Source organism: Hemibagrus wyckioides, linkage group LG19 (assembly GCF_019097595.1).
Source record: "Hemibagrus wyckioides isolate EC202008001 linkage group LG19, SWU_Hwy_1.0, whole genome shotgun sequence".
NCBI lineage: Eukaryota > Metazoa > Chordata > Actinopteri > Siluriformes > Bagridae > Hemibagrus > Hemibagrus wyckioides.
This window is the reverse complement of record NC_080728.1, coordinates 15845001-15868507: the sequence shown is the minus strand read 5'-3', so window position 1 is coordinate 15868507 and position 23507 is coordinate 15845001. Positions and strand designations below refer to the sequence as shown.

The 23507-nt window shown below is 42.6% G+C and overlaps 2 protein-coding genes across 7 annotated transcripts in view; both read right to left on the bottom strand.

Moving 5' to 3' along the window:
* Window positions 1-251: 251 nt before the first annotated feature.
* parp12b (poly (ADP-ribose) polymerase family, member 12b) lies at window positions 252-9451 on the bottom strand. Its single transcript, XM_058417540.1, has 8 exons — window positions 9021-9451; window positions 6128-6263; window positions 4809-5064; window positions 2262-2357; window positions 2002-2128; window positions 1741-1909; window positions 1525-1645; window positions 252-1223 (listed from the first exon to the last, which is right to left on the bottom strand). The coding sequence occupies exons 1-8, from the start codon at window positions 9347-9349 to the stop codon at window positions 1126-1128; spliced, it is 1332 nt and encodes a 443-aa protein (XP_058273523.1). The 5' UTR covers window positions 9350-9451; the 3' UTR covers window positions 252-1125.
* A 3541-nt stretch (window positions 9452-12992) lies between these two features.
* sbf1 (SET binding factor 1) overlaps window positions 12993-23507 on the bottom strand; it is a 63027-nt gene continuing 52512 nt past the window's right edge. For 3 of the 6 annotated variants that reach the window (XM_058417099.1, XM_058417100.1, XM_058417101.1), the window contains 17 exons: window positions 23046-23253; window positions 22683-22879; window positions 22227-22364; window positions 21697-21792; window positions 20948-21022; window positions 20313-20485; window positions 19208-19384; window positions 18921-19022; window positions 18647-18832; window positions 18415-18541; window positions 18142-18272; window positions 17814-18044; window positions 17602-17709; window positions 16877-17082; window positions 16526-16613; window positions 16281-16412; window positions 12993-14235 (listed from right to left, as the gene is read on the bottom strand). In XM_058417099.1, coding sequence (XP_058273082.1) covers window positions 14137-14235; window positions 16281-16412; window positions 16526-16613; window positions 16877-17082; window positions 17602-17709; window positions 17814-18044; window positions 18142-18272; window positions 18415-18541; window positions 18647-18832; window positions 18921-19022; window positions 19208-19384; window positions 20313-20485; window positions 20948-21022; window positions 21697-21792; window positions 22227-22364; window positions 22683-22879; window positions 23046-23253 — 2474 coding nt within the window. In that variant the 3' untranslated portion in view covers window positions 12993-14136. The remainder of the gene's footprint in view (window positions 14236-16280; window positions 16413-16525; window positions 16614-16876; window positions 17083-17601; window positions 17710-17813; window positions 18045-18141; window positions 18273-18414; window positions 18542-18646; window positions 18833-18920; window positions 19023-19207; window positions 19385-20312; window positions 20486-20947; window positions 21023-21696; window positions 21793-22226; window positions 22365-22682; window positions 22880-23045; window positions 23254-23507) is intronic. The other 3 variants (XM_058417103.1, XM_058417102.1, XM_058417104.1) reach the window with 3 other exon arrangements.

The following is a 23507-nucleotide window of genomic DNA, read 5'->3' as shown; positions in this document are numbered from 1 at the left end:
CTGTCTGTCTGTCTGTCTGTCTGTCTATCTATCTATCTATCTATCTTCTGTTCTAGCGTCTGTTTACTTTCCTCAACCTGTGCACCAGCACCACCTATCGGCTGTGTGTTAAATTACCTGCACACTGACTAATTCACCAATGAGACAGAATACATAATGAATGAGCAGTGACTATGCTGAATCAGGCACAGATTTTTGTATAACAATAAAACACCACCAAATGAATCATAGACAAGAGTCCAGAATGTCAGGAACAGTTAGTTTATTGTTGATGGTAACAGACTAAAGAAAATGAAATGATGTTCCAGAAAAACCTACCCTACACACTGTTACAAATAAAAGCAGAAACTATTTCAGCTACGTAACTGTATTTCACTCTGCATTCGCTTCACCAAAAAAAAAAAAAAAACCATTGAAAATAATCCTAATGCATGATTTTCTCTCTCGGGCGAATCGTCTGCCAATTCTCATCTGTCTGTCCGTCCGTCCGGCTACCAGTCTTGAAGGGTGAAGACTAGAAATGCTTCCTCTGAGACACGTGAAGCCAGCCAGAATGAATCCTGACCGTTTCACTGCAGCTCATGCTGAATCAGAGTTAAGTCTTCCTCATACATCATGATGTTCACTGCTAGCCACAACTGGCTAGTGTCTCCGTGATTGACAGGGAAGAAGAATTTGCCATCCCTCCCTCTCAAACAGCTCCTTCGGCTCTTGTGCTTCTCCGTTGCTCCACTCGGCGTCCTTTAGAGTCTACATCCTGATCAATGGAACTATTCATGATCATCAGTAACACAGTGACTCTCAGCATTGACTCACTTTTCCACTGATAAATCTTTGTTTCTATCTTTAAAAAAAGGTAACATATTGTAAATACTAACATACTGCATTATTTGCCAGTGTAGTACTTTGGCACACTTTGGATGAACGTAAACAGCGCTAACATGATATTCACTCTTCATTAAGTTTTCCCTCATGGCTCATGATAAAGTCTTCATTATTATATGAACATTACACACTGTGTGCATTGAGAATGAACTCCGAGTATAAGGATGCACCATGGACCGTCAATCAGTGCTGTACAGAAGCATAACAGTGGGTATACACACGTGTGTGTGTGTGTGATCACTACGCTATTTGGTTTTCCACCTCGCTGATAGAAACGAAGCAGGGCCGCCGGCGTACTTTCCTCTTGGTGTTGTGTTTGGGGTTCCTCTGGTACATATCTGCAACACGGAGTCATTCAGGTTAATACGACAAACACACGTGTGAGAAGGTTTTGTAGAAAGACGGGCATTATGATGTTATAACAGAAATAAATTCATAATATATTCATTTTTATTAAATACTTAATGAAATACTCTTACACTCAGGACCGTTCTGTGGATCCAGACTCATATAACTACATCCATTTCTTATAGGTTTCACTGTATTTACTGAATTATGCAAATAAGTGAATAAAGAGGGCGGGATCATGCAAATGAGATGTTCTTATTTTGATGACAGTGTGTTTTCCTGTGTGTATACCTTCGAAACTGATATAGTACTGTCTGTTGCCCTTTTTAACTGTGATTTTGGCTTTGCTGTCCCTCAGAAATGCTTCCTCCAGATCACAGGACTTTACAGAGGTCACCCGGTGCTTATCGTCCTGAAAACGTGACACACACACACACACACACACACACGATCATTAGCTCACAGCATGAACACAGCAGATTTGTTAACTTTGCTCTTGTCCCTCACCGGCCTGCCGTACTCGATCCAGTTATCGTGGTCTCCCTTGTAGTACCACAACCAGTGTGTGGTCAGAACATAGTGTGAAGGCTTAGTGATGGACGAGACGGTGGAGAGACGGCGCACCGGATGCCCAGACCTGCTCATCGTCTGGAAATCCACTGGCCTTGAGCCTGGACTGGAATAGTGAGCAGGAGACGAGGAAAGGTCAGATAAAGACAAATATATATTACGACAATTTAAAAAAAAAAAAAAAGCATGTTAATTCACCCGTAAGCGTTCTTAGGGTCGCAGAAGGCTTGTTCAATCTCCTCCATCCCTTGCAGATCCCTCCATCCGTTCCCCTCATCCACCTCCCATTTATACGGCAGGTTAAAATGCACCAGTTTGCATTGCTCTAAATGCAGAGATCACAGTTAATCTCTTACAACATCAAAAACAGGACTAAAGAAAAACAATGAAAAGAGAAAAGCAAAGAGAGAAAAAAGATGCGGAAAATTAGATATAAGGAGTAAAGGTGCGAGACGGACCCTGAAATCTGCAGTTTCTTCTGATGAAGTGGAGACAAATTTCATTCTTCTCTTCTGGTATTTCTAGGGATCTGCTTACAGGCTCAGAAATCCTCTCTGTAAAAAAACACACACACAGACATGCAGACAGACAAACACACAGATAGACAGACACAGACAGACAGACACACGGACAGACAGACAGTCATGTAGACAGACAGACACGCAGATAGACAAACACGCAGAAAGACAGACACGCAGACAGTCACACAGACAGAGAGACAAGCAGACAGATAGACACCCAAACAGTCACACAGACAGACACACACGCAGACAGACACACAGACAGAGAGACAAGCAGACAGATAGACACCCAAACAGTCACACAGACACACACGCAGACAGACACACACGCAGACAGACACACACGCAGACAGACACACACGCAGACAGATAGACACCCAAACAGTCACACAGACACACACGCAGACAGACACACATGCAGACAGACACACACGCAGACAGACAAGCAGACAGATAGACACCCAAACAGTCACACAGACACACATGCAGACAGACACACACGCAGACAGATAGACACCCAGTCACACAGACAGACACACACGCAGACAGACACACACGCAGACAGACACACACGCAGACAGAGAGAAAGCAACACATACAGAGAATAGAGAGACAGTGTTTAATTCAGAAATGGATCAAAATCGATCCCTAATAAACACAGTTAACTCCTGTTCAGCAGATATAGGTCTCTTGTTAGCTAAGAACAGATTTTAATTTTCTTTCACAATAATGAAAATATTCTCCATTTCCCTTCATGTACAGTGAAGACGCTACGTCTCTCACACAGCTGAGGAGAGAGAGCACATACTACATGCTGAGATAATGAGAAGTGGGCGGAGCTTCTGGAGGTCAGTTAATGTCAGAGAGCTTAAAAACATCTATTCATGTCTTATCTGCTGGAGGAAGTGGAGAGAAATGAAAGACTGCTATTTTTCCCCTGAATGTTGTCATCTGTCAGTTCCCACCCACCTGTGACTCAACACACCAGTGTGAAGAACACACAACTCACGCACATGCAAATCCTCTCAAATCACTGCTGATGATGCAGCACACTTCAGCACACTTCAGCACAACACACACTATTCTATCTGCACTCTTTTGCATACATGAGCTCACAGCGGAGAGAGAGAGAGAGAGTGAGAGAGAGAGAGAGAGAGAGAGAGAGAGAGAGAGAAAGAGACAGCGAGAAAGAGAGAGAGAGAGAGAGAGAGAGAGAAAGAGAGAGAAAGCGAGAAAGAGAGAGTGTGAGTGAGAGAGAGACAGAGAGAGAGAAACAGTGAGAGACTGATAAAGAGAGAGAAAGAAAAAGACAGAGAGAGAGAGAAAGAGAGAGAGAGAGAGCGAGAAAGAGAGAGTGTGAGTGAGAGACAGAGAGAGAGAGAAAGAGCGAGAGACTGATAAAGAGAGAGAAAGATAAAAAGACAGAGAGAGAGAGAGAGAGAGGGAGAGAGAGAGAGAGACAGCAAAAGAGAGACAGTGAGAGAGATAGAGGAAGAGAAAGAAAAAGAGGAAGCTATCCGTCTCACCCAGACGCCACACTTCTGCTTAATTCAGAATCAAACTTTGATCTCTGCCTCTTTCTCTTTCTCTCTCTCTGTCTCTCTTTCTCTCTCTCGACACTTTTCTTGTATTGTATTTTAGTGATAACTGAAACCCCAGACTGAGACTCGATGGAAGAGGAGATACTGTACTCCAGTCAGACTTTCCTGCCTAAATAAAGGGCAAATAAATCTCATACCGTCTTGTACCAGTGTACTGCCCTGATAAAATCTATAAACATATACAGGCTGGAAGGTCTGAATAAATGTCCAGTGGGCTGTAAATAAAGAGAGGCCAAAAAACCTTTAGACCAGTTTCTCCATCTAACATCTCCATCTGAGCAGTACCTATTATCACACTTTAACCAGTTTATATTTATTTACAGATATCTTATACAGATGTTTGCTTTTACGGATATTTTATACAGATGTTTGCTTTTACGGATATTTATACAGATGTTTACTTTTACGGATATTTATACAGATGTTTACTTTTACGGATATTTATACAGATGTTTACTTTTACGGATATTTTATACAGATGTTTGCTTTTACGGATATTGATACAGATGTTTACTTTTACGGATATTTTATACAGATGTTTACTTTTACGGATATTTATACAGATGATTACTCAAAGCTTTTTGCACTTATCATTACAACAACTGTATTGATGTTATTTTATTTTGTATTTGCACTGATCTTTTTTAACTACTCTGCATGCCCCCTGGGGATAAATGATGTTTTTTGAATTGAATTGAACTGGCTCGGGCGTCTTGGCTATTCAAATCCAGCCCGTTTTCTGGTCAGTCCATCCTGAGGGCTATATGGCGTCATGAGTTTGCCGTATTCACACGTCTATTTGCACAAATAACCCACAATATTTACCTAAAACAATAAGCCCTGCCTTCCGCATCCACACACACACACACACACACACACACACCTGCGTCAGCAGTATAGGCGCTCAGGCGGTAAACGTTTTGGTAGAGGTAAGGCAAGTCCTGGATGACGTCGATGCCCAGGCCGCGCTCCTCCAGCATCCTGCGGCCGTACTCGTCCACGCAGTGGAGCCGCTTGCACTTGGTGCCGAAGATGCAGTTGTCCTGCACAAAGTGCTGGCACATGTGCACTTTAGTGCAGTTCTCCTTAAAGGTGCAGGCCCCAAACATCCCCGAGCCTTTATTGTAGTGGGAGCAAACCTGCACATGGAACAAAGCAGAGCGGCGTCACGACACCACACGACACCTGGGACTGGAAGAAACAGGAAGTACTGACACACGTGCATGCACATTCACTCACACACACACACACACACACACACACACACACACACACACACACGATAAAAATATAAAACTAATGTCCATTTACAGCACAAATGCTTACAAAGAGTTCTTTTCCAAAACCTCTACATTACCTCAAGACTTACAGGGCTTTCAGCTCCAATATTTTCACCTGGACCTTTTTTTGTTTTTGTTTTTTTTTTCTTTCTTTCTTTTTTTGGGTTGCATTTTTTGTTTTTTTTTTGTTTGTTTTTTTTGGTTAAATGCGACGCGTGTCATCTCCGACACATTGCACTTGGCGAGGCTCCTTCACTTTGCAACATCCACCAATATCCGTTCATCTGCAACTCTTCATCCAAAGCGGACACACCTTCCTCCTTTTCATTTTGTTTCGTTCGTTTCTTTTCTTTTTACACCGTCTCTTTGACTTCTATTTATAATCACACAAAACTTTCACTCAAAAAGAATATTTTTTTTAAAGACTCGGCTGGATAGACTTGCTGTCTTTATACTGCGACACTAGGTTACCTTCTGCACCTGAACATCAAAAAGCGATTCCTGTTAATACGGCTCCTGTTATTTAAAAAAGGAAGAAAAAAAAAAAAGGTGTATTTTTATCCTTTTCTGAAATCATTTGACCGCATACACAGAGAGAGAGAGAGGCGTTTCGAACAGCAGGGGCCGTACCTAGAACGCAGAAATAACTCATCTTGAAATAAACCTTAAATAAATGGCCAAGGATGAGTCATATTTATAAACACACAGAAATACACAGCACATATTAACATTTACACTTGGGGAGAGTTCGAGGTGGAAATACATCCAGCCGGAGCAAGCGCTACGCTCAGGAGATCCGCCTTGTAAATGTGTAGGGATGTCCTGACATACAGTCACATGCAATGTGTGTGTTAATCTGTCCCTACAGGAGGTCACTGAGTGTGTTTGTGATGGCTGCAGCGATTTTGCTGTGTGCTTTCACCTCGGGCAGTAGCGCAGGGTCGTTCTGGAGCAGGAGGAGGAAGAGGTCTTCCTCATGAAGCTCGTGAAGGGTGCACTCGCGAAGGAGGGGAAAGTTATGCTCAGACTGAATGTTATGGGAGAACTTGCACTCCTTCCTAGAGGGAGAGAGAGAGAGAGAGAGAGAGAGAGAGAGAGAGAGAGAGAGAGAGAGAGAGAGAGAGAGAGAGAGTGTGTGTATGTGAGAGAGAGAGAGAGAGAGAGAGAAAGAGAGAGACAGAGAGGGGGGGGAGTGAGAGAGAGAGAGAGAGAGACAGAGAGAGAGAGAGGGAGAGAGAGACAGAGAGGGGGGGGAGTGAGAGAGAGAGAGAGAGAGAGAGAGAGAGAGAGAGAGAGAGTGTGTATGTGAGAGAGAGAGAGAGAGGGAGAGTGAGCGAGAGAGAGACAGAGAGAGTGTGTGTGAGAGAGAGTGTGTGAGAGAGAGAGAGAGAGAGAGAGAGAGAGAGTGTGTGAGAGAGAGAGAGAGAGTGTATGTGAGAGAGAGAGAGACAGAGAGAGAGAGAGAGAGAGAGTGGATGTGTGAGAGAGAGAGGGGCACAGAGTGAGGGGGGGAGTGAGAGAGAGAGAGAGAGAGAGAGAGAGAGAGAGAGAGAGAGAGAGAGAGAGAGAGACAGACTTAGGGAGTGTGTGTGTGAGAGAGAGAGAGAGAGAGAGTGTGTATGTGAGAGAGAGAGAGACAGAGAGGGGGGGGAGGGAGAGAGAGAGAGAGAGAGAGAGAGTGTGTGTGAGAGAGAGAGAGACAGAGAGAGGGGGGGAGAGAGTGAGAGAGAGAGAGTGTGTGTGAGAGAGAGAGAGTGTTATTTATTATACAGTATATGTGAATTGCCCAAGGGATTCAAAACAACAAAAATGGTCCTAAAACAGAACCTTGTTGGACACCACACACACTTAGCCTAACAAACAGGAAACAGCCTTTCAAGTATAAATGAAAGTAACTGTCTGTCTCAACACAGCAACATTAATTTAATTCTCATAAACTCTCATAACTCTACATAAACTCTCGCAAAAATATATAAAAATAATATAAAAATAAAATAATGAGCTGGCATTTAGCCTGTAAGCTCACATACTGAAGTGTCTTACTGCTCTATTCCAGAGTTAAGTTCATTATTATAATGATGATAATTGCTCCTTTTATACAGGAGTGTATGGTCAGATATATCCAGAAAGAGTCGGGCGCAGGTTTTCATTCCAACCAATCAGAACCCACAACTACTGAAATCCAGCTAAGTAAAGTGGGTGTGTATTGGGTGTAGCTTCTTGCTTAACTGGAATGGGAACCTGCCCCATAGTGACCCTTCATGACTAAGATTACACACCTCTGCGTTCATAGTTACATTTGAATGCTGTAAAACATCCATGAACACAATTAGTTATTGTTATCGTTTATGCTAGAGCAGCTAGAAACAGATATTTCCAAAATTACAAGAGAAAATGCAGCTTGTCATGTTACAAAGGAACTGGAAAAAGCCGTCTGTGGTGGAAAATATAACGTCTCGGCTTCATCTCTGGTGGTTACTGTGTACACCATATCACAAAATTCAACAAGTTTGGTTCCCTCATTATCTGCTTACTCAGCATATCCGCCATATAGCTTCCTGTGTACGAAAACAAGCGCATTAATCAGTACGATGGATCTGTATTTATGTTCAAGCTCCAGAAATGAAGCAGGAACTTCGACCACACGCTACACAGACCATGTAAATGTGGTAGAATAATCTCAGTTCTCTTTCAGGGTGTAAAATACTCGAGCTCTTGTATAGTAGTGCCAAGGATATGATAAAATATATTTAGCAGAGACACACACGAGTTACACGCTCTCCAGATTATGTTCCTATAACCAGGTTTTTATTTTCTTACAAGAGCGCTCCCATTGTGGTATCCCACAATGCATCATTTCTTATTACAGGTCAACACAAAGACATGTCAACAGATCACAAAGGGTTTACGCATTGCTGCGTATTTATTTTCATAAGGCTTATTTTTAGACTGGAAGGGTGTGGCTGATCACTGCTTACTGAGCCATGGCCCATGACTAGAAGATTGTTAAGCCCCAGGATGCAGGAATTGATGCACAGGTGGAGAAGTGGACTACCCTGGACCTTAGGTGGAAGGAGCCATCAAGACAATGAATTATTTCCAGTGTGGTTTAGGGTTGGTCAACCGGTTGTCTCATGGTAGCGTCTGACAGGCGATTAAATGTCATGAAACAAATTTAGAATTGCATTTGTGTGACATTTAAATACGGAGGAATTGTATTTGTTAAAGGTGCAAATGATGTAACCGTGGTAACACAAAGGTCAGCGATAAGGAAAAGATTCTGTCCAAACCAGAACCAAAGGTGGTGGTGGCTCAAGTGGTTAAGACTCTGGGTCGTTGATCAGGGTTCAAGCCCCAACATCGCCAAGCTGCCACCGTTGGGTCCTTGAGCAATTGGTTTATGTTCAAGTTCCACAAATGAAGCAGGAACTTCAAATACATAAACAACACAAACGCTGTAAACGTGGTAGAATTCCCCTTGAGGGAAATCTCAGCTCTCTTTCAGCGTGCAAAATCCTACATATCTTATTAAAGAGATTCAGACAAATAAGTGCTTTCATACTGAAGAGACGAGACATTTGGAGGGTGTAGCTCCGGGAGGTGTAAATAAAGACAGAACAATACAGGGCCTAAAGGAGAGCCCTGTGGGACACCACAGCGCCTGTTATAATGCTTTGAAGTGAAAACACTCTGAAATAAAAGCTCAGATATCATGTCTGCCTGAATAATAGAGTCCAAGCACATGACCCTGGGCTTGTTAGGTGTATCTGATCTGTTTGTTTTCATCATCTCCGGTAACAGGACACACTCCTTACCTTCCTTTACCATAGCGGCAGTTTCCATACACGAAATATTTGCAGAGATGCAGGTCCTGGCAGCCGAAACAGTCCTGCTTGGCGTAACTTTTACACAGACGCAGGGATGTTTTAGCCACCACGATATAATCCGTCAAGCCTTTTTCTGCACTCAGTTTGTTCCGGACCATGGCAAATCTCGGACATTTTTTCAGTATGTACCAGAAATGCTCGTCGCTAATATCGAACCGCTGGTAGACCTTCCTGTAGAGCTGAGACAGGTCCATGGAGCCTTTATGGCTGCACAGGATACTCGTAGCATGATGGATAACCCGCGAGAAATCGGACATTTTATCCTCCCGTTCTTCTGTTTTACAGATTTGTTTTTGTGTGTGTGCGTGTGAGAAAGAGAGTCTGTGTGTGTGTGTGTGTGTGTGTGCGCGCGTGAAGGCGGTGACTGTTGGAGAATTTCAACATGGCCGCCATCATGTTACCTCACCAAAATACAAGCGACAACGCCGCTTTTCCCCAATATTTACATTCACAAATACAAGCACGTGTATTTAAAACACTTTTTTTAAAAAAAAAAAAAACAAACAAAAAAAAAAAAATTATTGTTTTATTGTAAACATTTCTGAAGTTAAAAACAAACAAACAAATAAATAAATAAAAAGAAAACCTCCAGCTTGGCTGCCCAGCTAGCAAAACCCAGACAGAACTAATCAACCTTGTCAAATATATACAATATACTAATATTCTTGTACCAATTTCTAACTATTTAACTGAATGTGAATCAGCAAAATGTTAAAAATGATGCCTCGCTGTTTTGTTGTTTTAAGATTTGTAGCAGTCATTTATAAGCCGACCAGCTCAACCATTGTTTTAGGCACCAGCTAGCTCACCAGACGAAGCAAATACAGCCAAACAGGCTAATAACTATAAGTATTAAATGATATCTCTGATAATGTTGTGATTTGACACTCTGAGACCCATTGGGATAAAGTACAATTCATAAATCGGACAGTTATTTAAAAAGGCTTTAATTACGAGAGGTTTCCTAAAAGGAGGACTGAGGGCCCGAAGCCTTTATCACCACATATACATTACAGAACAGTGGAATTCTTTTCCTCGCATATCCCAGCTGAGGAAGTTGTGGTCAGAACGCAGGGGCAGCTATGATACAGCACCTCTGGAGCAGGGAGGGTTAAGGGCCTTGCTCAATTCCCCAACAGTGGAGGCTAGCTGGTGAGGAACGGTGCAAGGATCCAGGCCCACTCTTTCTGGTCCCACCTCTCTTGGTTGGCGATGCTCTCATACATGTAGAGATAGGCCTACAGATAATCATCAGCTGTGAGCTTTATCAGAAGGTAACGTTGGTCCAGGAGAGGAGGCATGGTAGCGGATATGATACAGCACCCCGGAGCAGGGAAGGTTAAGGACCTTGCTTGATTGCCCAGCACTGGTGCTTGGTGGTGCTGGGGCTTGAACCCTGATCCTCCAATCAACAACCCAGAGCCTTAACCACTTGAACAACCACTGCACCAAAAATCCTGGTGTATATTGTTATGTTAATAAAGATACCTTTCATCTCACCTGTGACAGTAGTGTAATTGTTTGAACAGCCCCACTTTATCCGAGCGAGCTCAGAGTGGAACCTCTTAAGAGGATTAACTGTGCAAAAAACAAATCCCTTAATTTTTAAGTGCATGGCCAGTAAGTGTGAAAATGCAGGAATCATCCAAAAGCCTCTCCAGTGGACAATATCTTGTCTTAATGGACCTTCGGTTTGTATTTCTGGGTTAACTCCTTATAGTTCAATGTAGAATCCAAGATTTTTCCCTTTTAATGGTGCTTCCAAAGAGAACATAGTAAGCTAAGCACCCTTAAAGGTATTTTTTATAAGTTTATAGCAACATCTTCGAGAATACAGGATCTCTAAACGGGCTCAGTTCTACGTCATCATCACATAGATATGATCTGAGAACCCTTAATCTGATTAGATTCCAGTAAAGTATCTGAATCCACTTTCAGTCATGATTTCAATCATCAGCATCAAATCTTCTAAACCTCAAATTTTGCACATTTCCAGCATGCTACACATTTTGGAAGAGCTGAAACAAATAAGATTACTGTAGGAATACAGTGAAGCATGGTGGTGGTAGTAGCATCATGTTATGGAGGTGCATAGCACCATAGCAAGACAGAAAATGCAAAATATAATGACCATCCATTAGGTCATTCAAGATTCTAGCAGAACCATGTAAGAAGAACCAGGGTTTCCCTTTCAGAAAGCATTTCAAGTAGTAGTAGTACTTCTTCAGGATGATAATAAGCCCTGAGGAAGCCTTTTTATTAATAGTGTCCAGCAACATCTAAGGGACCAAAGACATTTCTTGGCATGTCCTTTATAATGCATCACATGGATATGATCAGGAATCATCCAATCCCCTCAGATCCCAATCCTCAATATCAGCTTAGTGCATTCTTATTACATATCCTAAAAGCTCTCATTCTGCATATTTCAAACCCAGCACTATTTTTAGTAGTAGAGAAAAAAAAGAGACAGAAGTTTGAAGGTAGTCAAAACCATAAAGGATGTCACCTAACCTCATCAGATTTCCCGACTGATTTTTATAGCTTACAGATGCCCTTGACAAGAGAATATCAATTCCTGCATCACAGCCTTTTGCTATATTTATCTACTTAAACGATACCATGAAATTCTAGGATTTTCCCCAGACTTTCCAGAGGTGTGCAGATATCCTGCGCCTTGAATAGTTAGCAAAGTCAAGAGACAGTGTTTCTGATTGAATCCTAAAAATATTATCTAATTAATAAGAAAACCTAGCTTAGAAGGATAATAATAATAACAACAATAATAATAACAACAATAATAATAATAATGTTCCCAAAACATCATGTTGTGCCCCCTACCTAAAATCTCTCAAAGTATCATTTAAGTGGTAGTTTCTCGCCTACCATGTCGAAGGCCCAGGTTCGAGTCCCAGCCAGTGACCAAACCCCAGCCCCAGCCCGGATAAAAATGGGAGGGTCGCATCAGGAAGGGCATCCGGCATACAACCAGTGCCAAGTCGTTGTTGCGGACCAGTCGGTCCTCTGTGGCGACCCCTCACACACGTAGGGAGCAGCCGACAGATCGACAACAACAACTGTGTGTGTGTAAGTGAATAAACACACACTCCAAGAACCCGACACTGGGAAAAGGTGTGTATTATATCACCACACAATAGATGGAGATGGTACTGTGAGAGTAAGAGGACCACCATGTTAGAAAAAAGACACTGAGGATTTTATTTGAGTCATATCTGAAGGTTTTCAAAAAAAAACAAAAAAAAACAAAAACAAAATTGCATTAGTCAATAGTTAATACAGAAATAAACAATGGCACATATTGGAGTTTCTAATTCAAAACGTTAAGTGGTGTTTTGAGGCGACAAAAGTTAAATAAATTACTAACAAACATAGAAATCTGGATATTATGTACAAAGGGAGTTATCAGAACAAAAAAAATCTACAATTCAAATTTTATGTTCAACCTGACAGCGGTATTACCCTATTTTACACCGTATGTCTGTGTACATACATACATATACATATACATAAATATATATATATATATATGTATATATATATGGGGGGGGTGTTAGTAATTTTTGTCATTTTGTATTCGGGAATTAAAAATATAAAAAATAGGTGGGGAGAAAAAAAAAAGTGAGATTTAGTTGCATCCTCACCGATACCCGCTATATAGACTCTTGCTAAATAATACAGATGGAAACTCCTCTATGTGCAGGATTTAAGAGAAAGTAACAGGCTGTAGCTAAAAACACTGCTTCTGACAAATGACAAGTGTGTGTGTGACTGGAGATGTGCTGACCCCAAGCCTCTGATCAACAAGTCTCATTAAAAAAAAAAAGGGAAAAAAAAAAATTATTATATATATATATATATTTTAATGTAGGGAACCAAAAAAAAAAAAAAGGAATAGGTTGCCAGATTGATAAAAAAAAAATATATATATATATATATTTTAATGTAGGGAACCAAAAAAAAAAAGGAATAGGTTGCCAGATTGATAAAAAAACTCCACCAAACCCTATCGAGAGACTGCAGAGCGAATGAAAAGGGTATTAAATATAAATGGGCCACTTTTAAAACAAAATGCAGATCTATCTGATTTATACACCTTCAGTTTTTAAAAAATAAAAATTGTGGCTAGACAATTCTGAATCCCGTGACCGGTGTAAACTTGTTGAAATGGCAATCCGTCAACCACTTCCACCTGCTCATGTGCATGACATCTTTAAAAAATAAAAAAAAAAGAAGCATAAATTATTCAGCACAACACAACAGATTTACATTTTTAAAGTTACTAGTGGTCCTTGTGGGTGTTTGTAGACTTTCTGTAAACACGTGAACGTGAGAACTGGCATGTGGAGGGATTAATGACTAACACTGGCGACAGTGGATAATAGATTGATTTTTTATCACTGTACATGAAACCAGGTTACTGTAAAGATCCTTCATGAACCGGTCGTGCTTCCCGGACGCTTCGGCGTGGCCGACGTGACGGGCGAATAGGAATCCGAGCAGGGAGGAGAATGGTGATTACAGGGAAAATGGGCGTCTTAAAACGCTGAGTGGAATCTGACAGTGTAGAGCTGAAGTGATGCTAACGGTGGTAACAAAAGTCGTTGCTTGGGTGAGGTGCTGGACTGGGCTGCTCAGACCCCTGCATAGCATTCGTTTATCTGGCAGTAGGAATAAAAGGGAGCGAGAGATTTGTTTTTTTATTAGCGACGCCATGCCTCGTATCCACAGAGCACAAGAGAACATCCAGGTGTGTGTATAGTGGTTAGATTACTCAGGTCTGTATCAGTCTTCCAGGGAGTTCTTTCTTTAGGCTTTTTTCGTCGTTTGTTTTATACAAAAAACACTGAAATGTGGTGAGGTGCAACTTTAGTTTTTTCTAAGATCAACACCGTTTTCTCTCAATGTCATCGAGAGCCCTTGCCATCACCCATGTGTCCATCACAGTAAAGTCTCTCTTCCATACACACACACACACACACACACACACACACACACACAGGCCCACCCCTATGCATCTATGTATCTATGCATCAGATAGGCAACTCTGAATACTGTCCATCCACAGCTGTGCGTTTTGGCTGTCCTGCGCACAGAAGTTGTACACTCGTTTGGTCGTTTTTAGCTGAGGAAAGAGAAAAAGAATGGGTTTCAGACAAACCTGGACAAATCTGTTTAGTGATTATCTAGAGTTCAGGACAAAGTATACACCGATCAGCCATAACATTATGAGCAGTGAGAGGTGAAGTGAATAAGACTGATGATCTCCTCATCATGGTACCTGTTAGTGGGTGGGATATATTAGACAGCAAGTGAACATTTTGTCCTCGAAGTTGATGTGTTAGAAGCAGGAAAAATGGACAAGGTGTGCTGTGGTATCTGGCACCAAGATGTTAGCAGCAAGTCTGATATACACTATATTGCCAAAAGTACTCGCTCACCCATCCAAATAATCAGAATCAGGTGTTCCAATCACTTCCATGGCCACAGGTGTATAAAATCAAGCACCTAGGCATGCAGACTGTTTTTACAAACATTTGTGAAAGAATGGGTCGCTCTCAGGAGCTCAGTGAATTCCAGCGTGGAACTGTGATAGGATGCCACCTGTGCAACAAATCCAGTCGTGAAATTTCCTCGCTCCTAAATATTCCACAGTCAACTGTCAGCTGTATTATAAGAACGTGGAAGTGTTTGGGAACGTCAGCAACTCAGCCACGAAGTGGTAGGCCACGTAAACTGACGGAGCGGGGTCAGCGGATGCTGAGGCGCATAGTGTGAAGAGGTCGCCAACTTTCTGCAGAGTCGATCGCTACAGACCTCCAAACTTCATGTGGCCTTCAGATTAGCTCAAGAACAGTGCGCAGAGAGCTTCATGGAATGGGTTTCCATGGCCGAGCAGCTGCATCCAAGCCATACATCACCAAGTGCAATGCAAAGCGTCGGATGCAGTGGTGTAAAGCACGCCGCCACTGGACTCTAGAGCAGTGGAGACGCGTTCTCTGGAGTGACGAATCGCGCTTCTCCATCTGGCAATCTGATGGACGAGTCTGGGTTTGGCGGTTGCCAGGAGAACGCTACTTGTCTGACTGCATTGTGCCAAGTGTAAAGTTTGGTGGAGGGGGGGATTATGGTGTGGGGTTGTTTTTCAGGAGCTGGGCTTGGCCCCTTAGTTCCAGTGAAAGGAACTCTGAATGCTTCAGCATACCAAGACATTTTGGACAATTCCATGCTCCCAACTTTGTGGGAACAGTTTGGAGCTGGCCCCTTCCTCTTCCAACATGACTGTGCACCAGTGCACAAAGCAAGGTCCATAAAGACATGGATGACAGAGTCTGGTGTGGATGAACTTGACTGGCCTGCACAGAGTCCTGACCTCAACCCGATAGAACACCTTTGGGATGAATTAGAGCGGAGACTGAGAGCCAGGCCTTCTCGTCCAACATCAGTGTGTGACCTCACAAATGTGCTTCTGGAAGAATGGTCAAAAATTCCCATAAACACACTCCTAAACCTTGTGGACAGCCTTCCCAGAAGAGTTGAAGCTGTTATAGCTGCAAAGGGTGGACCGACGTCATATTGGACCCTATGGATTAGGAATGGGATGTCACTTAAGTTCATATGCGAGTCAAGGCAGGTGAGCGAATACTTTTGGCAATATAGTGTAGGTCTCTATAGGTCTCCATGGCCTCCACCTCACAACTTACAGGACTTAAAGGATACTTGCAGGACTTAAAAGATACTTTTGATAGATACTGACCACTGCAGCCCGGGAACACCCCACAAGAGCTGCAGTTTTGGAGATGCTCTGATCCAGTGGTCTAGCCATCACAATTTGGCCCTTGTCAAACTCGCTCATATCCTTACGCTTGTCCATTTTTCCTGCTTCTAACACATCAACTTTGAGGACAAAATGTTCTCTTGCTGCCTAATATATCCCACCCACTAACAGGTGCCATGATGAGGAGATCATCAGTCTTATTCACCTCATAATGTTATCGCTGATCAGTGTATGTTTTTATTAATACAATGTGGTCTCCTGCAAAGTTTAAAGGAAAAACTGACCTGTGTTCTCAGAGCTCACTTTAAGTGCTCAGAATTTTATCCGTAAAAAGAAACATCTTCAAGATAAGCAACATTTCCTATGTCCTTTGTGTGCAAAGAAATACTCACATCAAAGAAGGCTTTCTCCTCTATGTTTTTCGGCGCTCCCATGGCAGGAGTGCCCGGAATGACAGACTCCACCTCGGCCAGCTCGATAACCCCCTTACACTCTCTGTCCTGCCTCGTCTCGTAGTATCTCAACTGATCAAAGTGAAGAAGAGTGACGAAAAGGACAGTGAGTACGAGTTCGCATTCCTGCCTTTTCTCAGTTTCTCATTTTATCAGTCTTCACATTTTTAACATGCTTCACGTACCTGGTGTTTGGTCTTGTCCAGCACAAACCAGCGTGGCTTCCAAGGCTTTAGCAAAGCTCCTTTCTTATATAAGATACCTTCAAAGCTCCTAGAAATAAAAGGAAAAAACATTTCATGGAATGACTATACAGCAAACACAGAAGCATAGACTCTTAGCTTTGCTCCATATTTAGAATTTACATTACATTCTGATTGGTCAGAAGGTTTCTAAAGCAACAGCTCTGACCAGAGTTTTGACAGATTTATAGTAATGCACTCGTTATCATGTCTACAGTGACTTGTATGCAAGATGCCCCACATCACCTAGGACTAATGATATATTTGGCAAAGTCAGGATATCAGGATACACACCGGTTCTCACTCTCTGTGGTCCTGAACTGGGAGTAGAGCGAGCTGGTGGTGGTGCGGCTGGTGGCGGGTGTGGAGGTGGCACTGGCTTCACACTCCAGCGCCAGGTTGAGGGAGGAACCCACGCCGCTCTCCTGCAGGTACATGCCCTGAGTGCGCCTCTGATGGGTAAGGTTGGACGACATGAGGATCGAGCTGGAGAACGAGGGCTAGAGAAAGAATGAGGGAGACAGATAGAAAGTAAATGTGATGAGGGGGAAGTTATGATTTCTCCAGAAATCAATCAATCAATCAATCAATCAATCTATCTATTCCTCCATCCATCCCTTCTTTTGCACTTTTTCCCCCAAGAGGCTTTTTTTATGCACATTTTTTTCCGGATTTAGATAGATAGATTTCCCAATGGGATGAATAAACAAAGATAGTGTCTGTCTGTCTATCTATCTGTCTGATCCCATGAGGGAAATTCTTCAAAGAACGGTGATTTAACATACGATTCAACTCAAGCCAGGATCTAGAAATTCCAGAGGGACTTCAATGGTATTTGTTCACATAAAAATGTACAACATGGCACATTTTTTGCTCTTTATAGAAAATTGTCAGTGAATTGAATGTGTTTTAAATGAGGAGGTGAGCTAACTATGACCAGAGGGTATCTGAGATTTTGGTGACATGTATGTAGGATGCATGGAATGTGTTGCATTTATGCAATGGTCATGAATTCGTACCCGACTCTCCAGTTTGGTCTCGGTGCGTTGTGTGGTCTTTATTTTATCCCACGTCTCCTTCCATCTCTCCGGGGTATGTCCAAGCTCAGCCTCAAGGCTTTGCACATCCTAAAGACACACATTAAAAAAAAAAAAAAGACATAAGGATTGTACATGCAATAGCATCATCTTTGTCTCCAAGATCACTTGATCTGACTGATCTCAGAACAGACCTGCAGCAGTTTGGTGATGGCGTCCGGCAGCACTTTGCTCAGGCTGTCATAACAGGGCCACACCACCTGTCTCTGTGATTTGGGCGCGGTAGTCTCGCCTCTCTCCTCGTCCGGCCCCTCGGTTTTCCCTCGCACCAGCTCCCAGTCGTATGACGGCCCCTCTGACAGCGTCTCCTCCGTGTAGAAGTCCCACACCTTCAGGTTGGAGATGAAAGTGTAGGGCTTTAAGACCTGGGGGGGATATAAAAAAGGTGGAAGAATTTAGGCTTGCTCTATGAAAGACATGGCACTTTGATAGAAAGTTTACGCATCATCTAAACATCATTACCTCCTCTTCTTCTGGAGAGAACATGTAATTGTAGAAGATGGGGGTCTTCTTGTTCAGACGGTCGATGTAATCCCACACGGATTTACACACCTGAGGGTTCTTTCTTTCTCCTTTTTCCTCATACAAAATACCTAGAGAGAGAACATCAGGAATTTATTCAGTGGGTAAAAAAGGCTGAGAATAGTTTAAAAGAAAAAGACAGAAATCATAACTCACTGCTTATTAAGCAGAAGTTGAAGGTTTTATCTGTATGTGGGGAAGAATGAGACTCACCCAGCTCTATGCGCTCATAATCCGAGTCCAGCAGAAAGGTCCGGAAGCGATTGGACACATAGTGATAAGCCAGGAACTTCAGATAGTACTGACTGAACTCAAACTCCATAGGGAACTGATGATGGATCTGGAAAGAGCCAATCACGTTAAATCAACAAGCTTCTTTAACTGATTTATAATGTAACTGCATGTTGACCATAGTCTGGAAAAGCGTTAAAGGCTTTAACAGTACCTGGTGCACGCAGTCGAGGAACTGCAGGAAGACTGGTGTGAAGCCGCTGCTCTGGCTGGCCAGCGTCTGAGCGCCGCGGTGGCTGAAGCGATGACCGAACGACAGCCACTCCTTCTCCACCAGCAGCCGGAAGCCATCGAACGTGCGGTAGTACGGATCTGACAGCAGCTGCACCAGAGACACCACCTATACAGAACAGCACACAGAGCTCAGATCCTGCACTTACATCATGGTGGGACCACAAACACAAATAGCACCAGAGCTTCAACCGTACCTGAGTGGTGACGTCCCATCCATCCTCCAAGCTGACCATGACCGATGAACCGGTGTCCAGTAACTCCACCACTAGAACAGATACCTGCAGGAGCCTGTGAAGCTACAATATGAACACATGCAGACATTAAGTGCTTGGAGGAGGTGTTCTTACTATTCTCGAAAATAAAAATCATACAATTACATATATATATATTTTTTTTATATATATGTATATAGAACTGAACAACAGAATGAACAAATTCATAAAAGCATAAAAGAATTCAAACATGTGATAGTGTATTGTACCAGATTCATCCATTCAGACTCCTCTAAGCAGCGGTGGAAGGACATGTGGGGTTCAGGGGAAGGACTGGAAGGAACACAGGCCTTCATCAGCTTCTTGAAACTGTTCTTCACCTGCCGGATGTCGAACACCTCGATGGGTACCACCTCCCACTGCTGGAACGAGTCCTGCTTTCCTCCCTGCACACACACAAACAAGCCCAAGTTTTACCAATAATACTTACAGGACAGAGAATCATAGAAATATGTTGATTAAATAATTTTCATCTTAATACAGGAAAAGTCAAGATCTAATTTCCTTTTCTAGTTCTTGAATTTCCACCTGCACCAAAGGCATGTAATATTTTAACTGTTCATTACATCTCTTTATGTATAAAACATCTGTTTAATAACAATGACAGACAGACAGACTGACAGACAGACAGACAGACAGACAGACAGATAGATAGATAGATAGATAGATAGATAGATAGATAGATAGATAGATAGATAGATAGATAGATAGATAGATAGATAGATAGATAGATAGATAGATAGATAGATAGATAGATAGATAGATAGACTGTAAAATATAGATTTTTATTGAAGTGTCAGTTCTTTCCAAGTCAGAGGTAACCTAAAAAACTTTTAGGTTTTAGAATTTTTAGCAACAGAAAGTCTTCACTCCTTTAAGGTTTCCAGGTAACAAGTGATTTTTTACGTTAAAGCTGCTGTAACAAATAATAAGTCTAAATGTAAGTCTAAATGGATAAACACTTGATTTTAAAAATGTTGTGGGTGGGACTCCAGATTCTTGAGAGCATCTGATTGGACAGAAAACCTACTGAAAAGCTGAACTGCTGAATGATGTCATCAAATTTGTTGATCCTGATTGGTGTAGACAGAGACTGTACATTTTCATTGGGTATCTATCTTCTATATACAAATGAACATTAACAGTTTTGGAGCACTCTACAGATATTACAGATCACCTGAAGACTAATGTATTCATACTTTAAAGCCATAAAACTTCAATAGTGGTTTCTAAGTGACTTCACAAAGATTCACAGTTTTTGGCCTATAATATGGCAGAACAGTGATTGAGGCATGCTAAGAGTTATTTCAGTACCTTGAGCTGGTTCTTGTCCCCGATGATGTAGAGATACGCTCTTTGCTGGCGGAGGAAGTACGGCTCAGTAGGGCCGCCGTTCACCTGAGGGGAATCCTTCCCTGCTAGCCGGTTCCCCACTTCAGGATTATAGCCGGAGAGACGCCCACTGCCGCGGATACTGCCCCACTTCCCTATATCACACACACACACACACACAAGCAACACACGTCTTACTTCACCGACTGGGACATGCAGACTGTACTGAGATGTAGAGATGGATCTGAGCGGACGACAGATTGAAGATTCGAGCGCATACTGACATTCACATATCGGATGCGGATCAACGCCTCATTGAAGGCAAATCACAGCTTATCAACTGAATCAATCACAAACAGCATGTCAGACAACATGAGCGCTGCCAGAATATCAGAACACAGTGGGTGACGTGCAAAAAAGAGAGATGCCAGGCTAGACGGACAAGACAGAGATGAGGACTGGACACAGAGGTCAGAGTGAACGGTTAGCCCAGGGAAAAGGACAGCGATGCTGGCTGGGTGCCAGCTCACACACGCTGACATCACTGTTAAGAAACCTGATTGGTTAGATTGGAGAGAGGGGGGGTAGGGGGGGGGTCAGGCTGTACTGTACTGTACCTCGGGGTGAGCTGCGGGCCTTGACTGTAACCTTAGGCTGAGAGAGGGAGATGACCTTTGCCCTCTGACCCAGCACTAGGGCCAGAGAATAAAGAGATACCCGTTACTGTCGGCACATGTTCTGACACAGCTACTACCAACTACTACGCTAAAATCCACTGAGATGAACCACAAAGCTGATGAATTCCTAATCGCTTAGGTGTTTATTACAGCTGGAACTGCAGTCAGAGCTGCTGCTAATGTAAATTACTCTCATATTAATGTGCTTATTATTATGTGTTAGCGTTTCCATAGCAACAACTCATCCATGGGTGGCAGATTAGAAGTGATCTAAAGATTACAAATGTATTGATAATTGTTGATATGGTAAAGGTTTTTATATTTAAATTTAACATGAATGGAAGGAGTCTCCAGTGTTTTTCAGTCTCACTGGAACAAGACAAGCTTCCATTATTGTCTTGAGAGAAAGAGAGAGATAGTGATGAGGGAATATAAATATAAATAAAAATATGAACGCATATATCTAGCGTGTCGTTCGTTAAGGAAGTTACACACTGGAACTGCTGTGGTATGAGAGGAATGAAACACTTCTGGAGGTGAAGGTATAGGAAAATAATATAAACTCATGAGTAACTCATCACTTTATCTAACATAGACTTTATTTGAGACTGGAATGGATGTTTCAGACTGAACACACACTTCCAATTCACACACACACACACACACACACACACACAGAGCTCCCTTACCTCCTCGACTGAAGGTTCCAGGCACATCCTCTTTAGTGCCCATAACTTGCTTCATAAGAGCTCCGATTTTCGGTTGTCTCAGTTTGTCAGACGAGTCTAAAACACAGACAGACTTACACCAGTTAGATTTGTCGTAGGCTCACGATCCAGAGTGTCGCGCTTTATCATTTCATGTGACCAAAAATCTCCTCCTTTATCGAGAAACGGTCATGTGACTGACAACCATGTAATCGTGAACATTTCCTGGAGTTCCCGTTAAAACCTATTTAAAAGGCATTACTCTGTCAACGTGCTCCATTACTCGCTCATACAAGCTTTGTGTACCCGGTGCATGTATTACATGTGTGTGAATTCGAGAGATTCAGATTTTGAAGCTCGTGGACAAAAAAAACCATTTCAAATAGAGACTAGACTAGACTCTCACTTCATCGACATTAATTTCCGAACTATCCTGTATTAAGAAACGGCATCTTAACACAGAAAACATCACGTCACGCTTTACATTTATGAAGTGTGTGTGTTTTTCTGACCTGAGGTGCTCATGTGCATAGATGTGAAGCTGCTCAGTGTGTTTCTTCCACTGGCCTCGCTGTAGGAGGGCATAGAGTTGATGATGGCCTGCAGGTACTTCTCCTGCTCCAGACTGGTAGAGTCAGCCTGAGAGGGACCTGAAACACACACGCACACAAACACACACACACACACAGATTAGCACACATTCTTCACTTCAAGCCCTTATCCTCACTTATAGTTGTATTGAATAATTTGAAGTTCCTTCAAATGCCCAAAAATTCCTTCCTTCTAATGTCGAATTCTCTAATCGTTGTTGAACATGTATGGAAGGAGTCTCCAGTGTCGGTGTAAGAGGCAGACATGAGACTGCCCAGTACACTGGACTTGCCCTGTGGTGGATAATAATTCGTCCACATCGAGGATGTTTCTAGGCTTCTGTGTAAAGTTTTGGGATGTTAATAAAAAGTGCTGACCTGCACTGGGGGCGTTGGGAGATTTGAAGAATCCCACGACTCCCTTGGCGTGCAGACCGGCCGAGCGCAGGAGCACGGCTTTAGTGCGCGAGTTCCTCCAGCACACCACGGGGAAGCGGCTCTGTCTGTAGCAGCGAGAGATGCGGTGGAGTGTGGCATCAGGGATGCTCTGAGGTACGATCAGCAGGCCTGGATAACTGACACACCCACACACACACAATTATGAGCAACTGATAAACAATTGGGGAACAAAAGCAAGCAGAGATTTTATCACATTGCTATGGAAACCAGTGCCTACATGAGTACACAGGGTGTGTAAACACTGATTACAGGATCCACGTCTGTTATCCCCTGAGGTCTCACCTCCTACAGATGGTGTACATGCGGTTAACGGTGGAGATGCGGAAAGGCTCATTCTTCGAGCGTGTCAGGCTGTTACTGAGCGTGCCCAGACCCAGCCGTTGGTAGTCACGACAACAAGCGCGCTCCACTACGTTGCTCATGGTCTGTCGGTCGGACGAGCGGATGGTGGAAGAAAGGGTCATCGAGCTCTGCTCCAGCTCCTCGGACACTGAACAAACAGAAAAATACAGTCACAAGAGAAACCGCAGGGAAGTTGTGACGAGTTTGTGAATCTAAAGTGTTTATTTATATTAATAAAAAAAGATAATAAAAAAATAATAAAACGTTTAATGAAGTGAACAGGAAAAAGGAAAAAAAGGCAATTAAAAATCAGCATAAAGGGAAAAAAGGCATAAATTAAAAATAAATAAATAAAAAAAATAAAAATTAATCTTAAAAAATAATAATAACGGAAATAACCAT